The 12,064-nt window shown below is 39.2% G+C and overlaps 1 protein-coding gene and 1 pseudogene across 2 annotated transcripts in view; both read left to right on the top strand.

Annotated features, from left to right (window-relative positions):
* LOC104997422 overlaps nucleotides 1-5,600 on the top strand; it is a 21,132-nt pseudogene extending 15,532 nt beyond the window's left edge.
* Nucleotides 5,601-6,322: 722 nt separating this feature from the next.
* The window catches only part of LOC104997405 (UDP-glucuronosyltransferase 2B4-like), a 20,644-nt gene continuing 14,902 nt past the window's right edge, over nucleotides 6,323-12,064 (top strand). For both annotated transcript variants that reach the window (XM_010852120.1, XM_010852119.1), the window contains exons 1-2: nucleotides 6,323-7,092; nucleotides 7,907-8,055. In XM_010852120.1, coding sequence (XP_010850422.1) covers nucleotides 6,363-7,092; nucleotides 7,907-8,055 — 879 coding nt within the window. In that variant the 5' untranslated portion in view covers nucleotides 6,323-6,362. The remainder of the gene's footprint in view (nucleotides 7,093-7,906; nucleotides 8,056-12,064) is intronic.

Below are 12,064 nucleotides of genomic sequence, written 5' to 3'. Positions count from 1 at the left end.
CTAGATAGCATATTCAAAAGCAGAGACATTACTTTGCCAACAAAGGTCCATCTGGTCAAGGCTATGGTTTTTCCTGTGGTCATGTATGGATGTGAGAGTTGGACTGTGAAGAAGGCTGAGCACTGAAGAATTGATGCTTTTGAACTGTGATGTTGGAGAAGACTCTTGAGAGTCCCTTGGACTGCAAGGAGGTCCAACCAGTCCATTCTGAAGGAGATCAGCCCTGGGATTTCTTTGGAAGGAATGATGCTAAAGCTGAAACTCCAGAACTTTGGCCACCTCATGCGAAGAGTTGACTCATTGGAAAAGACTGATGCTGGGAGGGATTGGGGGCAGGAGGAGAAGGAGATGACAGAGGATGAGATGGCTGGATGGCATCACTGACTCGATGAACATGAGTCTGAGTGAACTCTGGGAGTTGGTGATGGACAGGGAGGCCTGGCGTGCTGCAATTCATGGGGTCGCAAAGAGTCGGACATGACTGAGTGACTGAACTGAACTGAATTGAAGATGGCAATATCTTTTAAAAAGCTACTATTCTAATAATTGCATAATATATCCAACTTTCTCTCTTTAGGTGTTTGGAGCAATCTTTTCAATATGTTAACTATGCTGTTGCTCCTTTGTGATGAAGTGTCTTGCTGATCTTGTTTGTGACGCCAGTTTTCTCTCCATTCATACAGCTCACACTGTTCGCTGAACCCAGGGGAGGCAAGGCACAAGCTAAGAGGCTAGAAGAAGACTCAAGGAGCCATAGGAACTGCAGACAGGTTACTATGTCTCCTGACTGGCACAGCAGCCATAAAACAGCTTCTCTCCTGGCTTATGCAACACCTGTAGCAGCAGCCATAACATAACCATAACCTAGCCATAACATTACCTCATGTAACAACCATGGGTCACGCCAATGTAGCCCCAGTGCAGCAGCAGCCAGGGCCTTCATGGTGAGGCTCCTACAGGTCTATTGCACAAAGAAGCCCATGACCAGTAAGTACCTCCTGATATGCATATGTAGTCCTACATCTGTTACAGATCTCATCTGTTACATAACCGTGCAAACTCATTGTTTACAGAACATGGGTGAGAGAGCATGAGAGCATGGGGCAAGAGGGCCTGACTGGAGTCATCTTATTAATTTCCTCACATGAAGCAAATTTTTTTTCCATAGGAAGTGAAAGAGTTTGCCCAGAGCTCTGGGGAAAAGGATATTGTGGTGTTTTCTTTGGAGTCAATGATTATTAACAGAAGAAAGGGCCAATATGATAGCATCAGCTCTTGCCCAGATTCCACAAAAGCTACCTTTTTAGGTAATTTAATAGTGGAAAAATATTTAATGAGTCACTTAAATAATATAAAAGGTGTGATTACAGACAATTTCTGCAAGAAAGGTAAATTACTATGATAGTTCCAACTTTTCCCAGGTATTTATAAAAACCAAAATATATATGACAAGTGCTACACTGGCATGAAAACTCACCTAGAGCCAGGCATCCTAGAGCCAGACTTGAAGTCAAGTGGCCTTAGAAAGCATCACTATCAACAAAGTTAGTGGAGGTGATGGAACTCCAGTTGAGCTATTTCAAATCCTGAAAGATGATGCTGTGAAAGTGCTGCACTCAATATGCCAGCAAATTTGGAAAACTCAGCAGTGGCCACAGGACTGGAGAAGGTTAGTTTGCATTCCAATCCAAAAGAAAGGCAATGCCAAAAAATTCTCAAACTACCACACAATTGCACTCATCTCACACGCTAGTAAAGTAATGCTCAAAATTCTCCAATCCAGGCTTCGGCAAAATGTGAACTATGAACTTCCAGATGTTCAAGCTGGTTTTAGAAAAGGCAGAGGAACCAGAGATCAAATTGCCAAATCTGTAGATGATGGAAAAAGCAAGAGAGTTCCAGAAAAACATCTATTTCTGCTTTATTGACTATACCAAAGCCTTTGACTGTGTGGATCACAATAAACTGTGGAAAATTCTGAAAGAGATGGAAATACCAGACCACCTGACCTGCCTCTTGAGAAACCTGTATGCAGGTCAGGAAGCAACACTTAGAACTGTACATGGAACAACAGACTGGTTCCAAATAGGAAAAGGAGTACATCAAGGTTGTATGTTGTCACCCTGCTTATTTAACTTCTATATAGAGTACATCATGTGAAACCCTGGGCTGGATGAAGCAAAGCTGGAATCAGGATTGCTGGGAGAAATCTCAATAACCTCAGATATGCAGATGACACCACCCTTATGGCAGAAAGTGAGGAGGAACTAAAAAGCCTCTTGAAGAAGGTGAAAGAGGAGAGTGAAAAAGTTGGCTTAAAACTCAACTTTCATAAAACGAAGATCATGGCATCTTGTCCCATCACTTCATGGGAAATAGATGGGGAAACAGTGGAAACAGTGTCAGGCTTTATTTTGGGAGGCTCCAAATTCACTGCAGATGGCGACTGCAGCCATGAAGTTAAAAGACGCTTACTCCTTGGAAGGAAAGTTATGACCAACATAGATAGCATATTAAAAAGCAGAGTCATTACTTTGCCAACAAAAGTCCATTTAGTCAAGGCTATGGTTTTTCCAGTGGTCATTTATGGATATGAGAGTTGGATTGTGAAGAAAGTTGAGTGCTGAAGAATTGATGCTTTTGAACTGTGGTGTTTTAGAAGACTCTTGAGAGTCCCTTGGTAGGCTACAGTCCATGGGGTCGCTAAGAGCCGGACACGACTAAGCGACTTCACTTTCACTTTTCATTTCATGCATTACAGAAGGAAATAGCAACCCATTCCAGTATTCTTGCCTGGAGAATCCCAGGGACAGAGGAGCCTGTTGGGCTGCCGTCTATGGGGTCGCACAGAGTCCGACATGACTGACGCGACTAAGCAGCAGCAGCAGCAGAGAGTCCCCTGGACTGCAAGGATATCCTACCAGTCCATCCTAAAGAAGACCAGTCCTGGGTGTTCACTGGAAGGACTGATGCTGAAGCTGAAACTCCAATATTTTGGCCACCTCATGCGAATGACTCATTGGAAAAGACCCTGATGCTTGGAGGGATTGGGGGCAGGACGAGAAGGGGACGACAGAAGATGAGATGGCTGGATGGCATCACTGACTCGATGGACATGAGTTTGAGTAAACTTCAGGTGTTGGTAATGGACAGGGAGGACTGGCGTGCTGCGATTCACGGGGTTGCAAAGAGTTGGACAGGACTGAGTGACCGAACTGACTGACTAACAGTAGTTTAGAGTATCTTTTATTAACAATACTTTGGATTAACATTATCAAAATGGAAAATATCTAAGAGATCCAGTATGAATTTTGATATTATAATGGGATTGTGGGAAGGAAGATAAACCATCAAATTCTGCTTTGTCATTTGTTCCATTTCATTGAAAGACTCTTGAGGACACAGTAAACATACAAATATTCTCAAGAGTTAAATTTTAACAGTAAGTGTAGTAGCACAAAGGCATTATGCAATAGTGATAAGAGTCTGGAAGGCATCATGCAGACTGTACTTGCCAGATAATCCTGGCCCCTTTCATTTCCCCTAAATTTTAAAGTAGCCTTATCAGTGTGCTTTGCACGGTGCTATTCAGAGAAAGGATGGTCAGGGCTCCCCAAGAGACCTCCAGATCCCATATAGGCACAGTGACTTAGAGACAGAGAAACATCAGCTTCCCTGGTGACTTGGTCCTGACAAAATCTGAATCAGGAAGATCAAAGAGAAGACAGGGTCCTGCCCTTAAGTAAACTCTGTGCATGATAAGGTCTGGCCCTTGATGGACTCTGCTTCTAACCTGTCACATTGCTCCTCCTGATTAAGGAGGGAGAGGGACTGTAAGAAGGAATCAAGCATAAGGAAAGTGGCATGGAAAAGATTCAGCAGCCTCTTTCTCCATAAAATAGAGTGGTACCTTATTTTCTAATACATAAAAATCCCCTGGGGTCTTTGTATATTTTGAACTACTTTTATAATTTGTTTTCTGATATTGTAATCTTCTCCTAATGACCTGTGCTGTTTCTTTGCTGGTAGAGTTACTTTACAGTCCCAGAGCAAATAGAGGTTAAACACTATAAATTATAACCCAGTGTATGAGAATTGATTGGGAATTCCAAAACCCATACCTTACTTTTGTACTGGGCGTAGAAACTACAGATTGCCACTCTCACTCCTTTGTGGTTCATTGTTAATGTGTTCATGGTCCGCTGGATCAATTTTATTACCACAAAGTTGGAACTTTTACAACAGCCTTACTGATACTTAGAAATTACAGGAAAAAAGTCTTCTTTTATAAATGTAAACATCATTTGTTTATGCCATCATGTGTGAATGGTCATGATTATATTCCATAGCTGATTGAATACAGTAATAAGTATGTAAAATGTAAGTATTCCTACTGATGTCAGAGCATTAGTAGTTATCGTTGCTTAAGATCACGCATCCTTTCTTCCTTACATGACATATGGAAGACATTTAATGTTATCTTTTATCTCTTGAATTCTAATGCTATAACTTTAAACTCGTTGAATAAGGTATTTTTGTTACCCTAACAGGTTCTATGGAGACATGATGGCAAAAAGCCAGACACCTTAGGACCCAATGCTCGTCTGTATAACTGAATTCCCCCAGAATGACCTTCTTGGTAAATATTGGCAGACAAATCCTAAAAACATGATTAACAGCTGAGCAGAGTGATAGTACTTCAATAGGAAATAAACGTATCAAGTGTTTATTATTAAGACATTCAGAAAGAAAATTTTACTTCTGTGTTTTTACTCCCAACTCTAGAGGGGCAAAGGAAAACATATCATAGTTGGCACTGTATTATGTACGTGGTCCTGTCCCTTATGCCCAAAATTAAAATATCCTCATTTTGCCTGTAATTGCTTCTAACAGTGAATAGCTTAATGGGTTATTGTTCTACCTCTGAATGCTTTCCGGAGTATTCTAAATACTACTGATAAATAACTGCTCCTTATTTATTACCAGTAACTCTCCATTTTCTACAGAAATAAAATCCACATCATTTCCATGAATAGGTAGCATATTTCTTAATAAAATGAAGATTCTCTTTTCTTTGGTTCCACAGTCACTACCATTACCCTTTGTGTGATCTTGACACCATTCTTATCAGACTAAATGACTTCCTTAATCTTCTAGAGAATATATTTCTGAATGCCCCCTTTTATGCATATATGGTTTCTTCTACCCAGGGTATTGTTTAAGTTGTTCATCTGCCAATCTTGAATTCACTTGTGAAGTTCAAGTGACAAAGCACTTCTTTCATGAAGTCTTCACTTATCTCTCCAGCAGACAGGAGTTTCTGGCTGTGTGTTCTGAAAGCAGTTTAAATGCAGTTTCCTGTGTGTAACCATCTGTTATCTTAAAAACATTGCTTTTTACAGTGCCTTATAATGCCATTTCTCATTTTATTCTGAATTATAAGTGATAATTTTACTGAAAGTCACTCAACGCTAGGTCATCCAAAAACCAAAGGCTTTATAACTGATGGTGGAACCAGCGGCACTTACGAGGCCATCTGCCATGAGATCCCTATGGTGGGCTTTCCTATGTTTGCTGATCAACCTGATAACATTGCCTGATGGACCATGGCACACCAGGCTTCCCTGTCCTTCACCATCTCCCAGAGTTTGCTCAAACTCATGTCCATTGAGTTAGTGATGCTATCCAACCATCTCATCCTCTGTCGTCTCCTTCTGCTTTAACTCCCCACTGTCATCAGTAGGCAGATCGTTCAGACAAAAAAATCAATATGGCAATAGTGATCATAAATTATACAATTGACCAGTCAAACTTAATTGATATCTTTAGTATTAATACATTACACTAAAAAAATCAGAATATACATCTTCAGTCTTTGCAAACTGCAAGATTTCTGCTGCTTTTTCATTTTAGTCCAGAACTTTCCCAAAGTACTTAACATGGGTTTGCACTTGGTCATTTATTGTTTTTGCTGTTTCTGTGCGGGACACAATTGTTGTGACCTCATAACCCTCCACCTTGTTGATGTCACCTTATCTCTAATTCTGTGTCAAAGCGACGGCAGACTCAAGAGCCTCTCACTTGCTATTGTTTTACACTAGTTAGTCTTCTTTCTCACAGAATATAATTGATGTGTGTGTACAAGATGGGTGACAGCACTGGCAAATGAATACTAAACACACTGTATAATCTCGAAGTGTTCTGCACTTTGCCTTTTCACTTGATTTCCACATCTGCTGACTATTCATGCAATTTACTTTTTTAAGGAATAGGAGTTATACTTTAACTTCTGGTTGATGACTTCTGGATATAAGCCTGAGCAATAGCAAAAGTTTACAGTAATTAATTTTAAAGGACTGCATATGAGCAAGATGTCTATGAAAAGGCTCTCGCTTCTGCTGCTGCTACAGCTGACTTGCTACTTTAGTGGTGGGAGTTGTGGAAAGGTGCTGGTATGGCCAGTGGAATTTAGTCACTGGCTGAATATAAAGACAATTCTGGAGGAACTTGTCACAAGGGGTCATGAGGTGACTGTTCTGATATCTTCAGCTTCCACTATTCCTAATTCCAGCAAACCATCTACTATGAAATTTGAGACTTTTCCTGTATCTTTAACAAAAACTGATTATGAGAATTTTATAGAACGTCTTCTTGAGGAATGGACGTATGCGTCGAAAGATTCCTTTTGGTCCTATCTTTCAACAGTGAGAAGTTTATTTTGGGAATTTTTTGATACTACTTTAAGTATATGTAAAGACGCTGTTTCCAACAAGAAATTAATGACAAAACTGCAGGAATCAAAGTTTGATATCCTTATTGCAGATGCTGTTGGACCCTGTGGTGAATTGCTGGCTGAATTACTTAAAATACCATTCGTGTACAGTCATTACAGCTCACCTGGCCACATAATTGAGAAGAATAGCGGAAGACTTCCACTCCCACCATCTTATGTACCTGTTATGCTTTCAGAATTAAGTGATCGCATGACATTCATGGAGAGGATCAAAAATATGTTTTATACACTTTATTTTGAGCTTTTCTTTCTAACGTACAAAGAGAAGAAGTGGAATCAGTTTTACAGTGAAGTACTAGGTAAGTTGGGCTTCCTGATGGCTCAGTGTGGTAAAGAATCTACCTGCCAATGCAGGAGACACAGGTTTTATCCTTTGGTCAGGAAGATCCCTTGGAAAAGGAAATGGCATTCCATTCCAGTGTTTTTGCCTGTGAAATCCCACGGACAGAGAAGCCTGTTGAGCTATAGTCCACGGAGTTGAAAGAGTCAGTTACCACTTAGCAACCAAACTACTAGGTAAGTCATGTTTTTAGTTGGTAGCATTAAGTCCTATTTTTCCTATTGCCTTGGAAATTGAGTTTGTCTAAATAGAAATTCACAAAAATTTATCTCAAATAAGTGAAACAGTGAAATAAAAATATGAAATGACCCTCAATCTAACAAATATTATGCAAACACTTAAATTATAGGGTAGGGTAAAGCCCATTACTCATATCAGATACCAGGAAGTCATTTACCACAGACTGAAGTACCCAGGACATCTGCAAGTGACTATCCAACTTAAAAACTTCTTTTTTTAACTTAAAGTCATTACGAATCTCATAAACTGTCTTGATAGATGAAGACATGTACATGGAGAGTTATACACATATTTGTAGTATAAGTATCCAGTTAGCTTTTAGAAATTGTTTCTGCTTGTGTAAAAACAGATGTATTTCAGATATAATTTATTATCCTATACTATGCTACGGTATATATTTATCAAGCAACAGACACATTCAAACACCTTGGCCACAACATCCCAAGCTCCTTTACACAAATTATCTTATATACACATATGACAATTGTCTCATTTGATCAAACATTTGTTGTTGTTTTTCTTTTTACTTTCAGGAAGACCTACTACCTTATCAGAGACAATGGGGAAAGCTGATATGTGGCTCATTCGAAGCTACTGGGATTTGTCATTTCCTCGTCCACGACTACCAAATGTTGAATTTGTTGGAGGGCTCCACTGCAAACCTGCCAAACCCCTGCCTAAGGTCACCTACTCCTCCTTGTTGTTCTTTGTGAACTCTGTGTTTTCAATAGGAACATTCTGTGTTCTTTATTTAGAACGTTTGATTACAGGTAGTCAGATACGGGAACCTGGATAAAGTGACCTTCCACCTAGAAAGTGATGTATTTCTATATCAACACAACTATCTGAATTTCATTATCGTTACAGAATAAACTAGAGAACATGGGACACTTTGAAAATACATCAATTAAATTACAATTTCATTATTCAACACATAGAGAAGCATCATTCATTAAAGGACACGTATTTTTATATAAAAATATATATTTTATATGAAAATAATAGTCATATTATCATCTGGTGATGCCATCCAACCATCTTATCTCACTATAATCAGTTACATTATAATTGTATTATCATTATTATAGGATAATTTTGTATATAGCATATTCCAGAAGTGAGTGCTAATATAGGCAAGTGGTGTAGGCACAGTTTCTACCACCTGACAGTCCACCTGGAATGATAAAACACAATCAAGTTGTAAAAAATGTTATAATATGGCAAGACCAAAGTGCTAAAGAAATATTCAGCATGAATCATATAAAGTATCTCTGATCCATAGATAATTATGAGATCTGAAGGATGCTCAGGAATAAACAGAGGAATAGGGCAGGGGTGGAAGAAGATATGGGCTTCCCTCTTAGCTCAGTTGGAAGAAGATATAAAAGAAAGGTAGGTGGAGTAGTGATGACAGTTGCCCAAAGTCCAAGTTTAGTCTAGATAGAAAAAGGCTGAATAAAGAAGAAGATGATGCTGTAGAGGTAAGTTGAAAACAGATAATTATAAACATTTGAAACATCTAGTAGGGCCATTGGGAAGAATAGTGAAAGGATTAAGAAAGAAAGAAAGAGATGACGGCGGTGGTTTAGTCTCTAAGTTGCGTTGGACTCTTGCAATCACATGGACTGTAGACTGCTAGGCTCCTCTGTCCATGGGATTCTCCAGTGTGAATACTGGAGCGGGTTGCCATTTCCTTCTCCAGAGGATCTTCCCAACCCAGGAATCAAAGCCAGGTCTCCTGCATTGCAGGCAGACTCTTTACCGACTGAGCTATGACGAAAGCCCTGAGAAAGAGATAGTCATATATTATTTAAAAATTAAAAGCAAGAAGTAGTCACTGGGTTGGATTGTAAATGGTAAAGCATAGGAAGAGACGGTTTAGCAGATTATTGCTACTACTACTACTAAGTCGCTTCAGTCGTGTCCGACTCTGTGCGACCCATGGACTGCAGCCTACCAGGCTTCTCTGTCCATGGGATTCTTGAGGCAAGAACACTGGAGTGGTTTGCCATTTCCTCCTCCAAAGATTATTGTTAGATATAGACAATAATGAGTGAAAACTAGAGTACGGTGTTCACAGAGATATCACATTAACTCATTTTTTCCTTTATTTTAAATTAATTAATTTATTTTAATTGGAGGATAATTACTTAACATCTTTGTGATGGGTTTTGCCATACATTGACATGAATCAGGATGATTTACTTTAATTAAATCTCTGGGCTGGGAATAAAAACATACATTTATATGTACATTCATTTATATTGTTGGAAATGGGCATTTATTTTAGTTAGTGCTATGGTGAAAAGCAGAAGAAGGCAATGGCACCCCAAACCAGTACTGTTGCCCGGAAAGTCCCATGGATGGAGGAGCCTGATAGGCTGCAGTTCATGGGGTCGCTAAGAGTCGGACACGACTGAGCGACTTCACTTTCACTTTTCACTTTCATGCATTGGAGAAGGAAATGGCAACCCATTCCAGTGTTCTTGCCTGGAGAATCCCATGGACCGAGAAGCCTGGTAGGCTGCAGTCCATGGGGTCGCACAGAGTCGGACACGACTGAAGCGACTTGGTGGCGGCGGCGGTGGTGAAAAGCCTTAAAACCTACAAAAATACTTTAGTATTTCATCTTCTTCATCTGATCGCCAAAGACTTAAAAGTTTCTAACATTACAAAAGTTTATATTAAATGCTGCTGCTGCTAAGTCACTTCAATCATGTCTGACTTTTTGTGACACTATGGACTGTAGCCCAACAAGCTCCTCTGTCCATGGGATTCTCCAGGCAAAAATACTGGAGTAGGCAGCCATTCCCTCCTCCAGGGGATCTTCTTGACCCAGGGATCAAATCCTGGTTTCCTGCACTCCAGGCAGATTCTTTACCATCTGAACCGCTAGGAAAACCCAAACAGTGCTAAATTATACTAAATCAGATAAAAAAATAATATTTACTTAGAAAATAACAAATATAATAAGATCACAGTTTTCTTGAAGATTAAAAAAGCATAAGCTAGAATTACAATTTTCAGGATATATATCATAGTGTATTATTTGATTATAGGATAGAGTAAGGATTAAAATGACAGCACACATTTTAGCATAACGTCTTCAAGGTCCACCCATGTTGTCGAAAATGGCAGGATTTCCATCTTTCTCATGGGTGAATAACATTTCATTCTGAGCACGTGTGTCTGTGTGTGTGTGTGTGTGTGTTCATATCTGTGTGTATCTATGGAAACATCTTTAAGTAATTCATCCATTGGTGGGCACTTAAGTTTCTTCCCTTAGCTAATTGTGAATAATGCTGCAGTCAACATGGAGCACATATACCTCTTCAATATCCTGTTTTTATTTCCTTTGACTGTATACCCAGAAGTAGAATTGCTGGACCATACAATAGATCTATCTTTAATTGTTTTAGGAACCTTCAATTTATGTTCCATAAGGGCTAAACCAATTTACATTCCCACTGAGAGTGTACAAGCATTCACTTTTCTCCACATTCTCACAACACTTTTCTCTTCTTGGTTATAGACTTTCTAACTGGGGTGAGGTAATATCTGATTGTGATTTTGAAATACATTTCCCTGATGATTACTGATGTTGAGTATCTTTTCCTATACCTGGTGACCATTTGGAAATCTTCTTTGTAAAGTGTCTATTTTGTTCATCTGCCCATTCTTTAATTGAATTTTGTTGTATGAATTGTGCATATATTCTGGATCTTAACCCCTCATTCAATATGTGGTTATAAAACTTTTCTTCCATTCTGTAGATCACATTTTCATCTTGTTGATTATTTCTTTTGCTGTGCAGAAGCTTTTAAGCTCATTGTAGTCCCACTTGTGATTTTTTCCTTTTGTTGTGGTCTTGATGTCATTAAAAAAAACATCATTTTCAAGACCAGTGTCAAGGAGTTTTATCCTTATATTTTCTTTTAGGGACGTTATGGTATCTGGTCTTATGTTTAAGTTATTGACTCATTTTGAGTTGTTTTTGTGAGTGGTATAAGATAGAGGTCTCGTTTTTTGCTTTTTTGTTTTTTTCATATGTTTATCCAATTTTCTCAGAAAAGAAAGAAGTGACTAACATTTCCACAATTGGTGTTCTTGTCTCCCCTGCTCCCTTGTTGAATATTAGTTGAACCCTGTATGCTGTTCCATGGTCTATGTGTCTATTTGGGGGCCAGTACACTATTATTTGAAATACTGAAACTTTGTGGTAAATGTGAAATTTCAAGGTGTGGTTCTTTTGGCTTTTGGGGTATACCAGACCACCTGACCTGCCTCTTGAGAAACCTGTATGCAGGTCAGGAAGCAACACTTAGAACTGTACATGGAACAACAGACTGGTTCCAAATAGGAAAAGGAGTACATCAAGGCTGTATATTGTCACCCTGCTTATTTAACTTCTATGCAGAGTACATCATGAGAAATGCTGGGCTGGAAGAAGCACAAGCTGGAATCAAGATAGCTGGGAGAAATATCAATAACCTCAGATATGCAGATGACACCACGCTATGGCAGAAAGTGAGGAGGAACTAAAAAGCCTCTTGATGAAAGTGAAAGTGGAGAGTAAAAAAGTTGGCTTAAAGCTCAACATTCAGAAAACAAAGATCATGGTATCTGGTCCCATCACTTTATGGGAAATAGATGGGGAAACAGTGGAAACAGTGTCAGACTTTATTTTTCTG

This window comes from Bison bison, unplaced genomic scaffold (genome assembly GCF_000754665.1).
Source record: "Bison bison bison isolate TAMUID 2011002044 unplaced genomic scaffold, Bison_UMD1.0 scf7180017864308, whole genome shotgun sequence".
NCBI lineage: Eukaryota > Metazoa > Chordata > Mammalia > Artiodactyla > Bovidae > Bison > Bison bison.
This window is presented reverse-complemented; position numbering and strand designations above follow the sequence as displayed.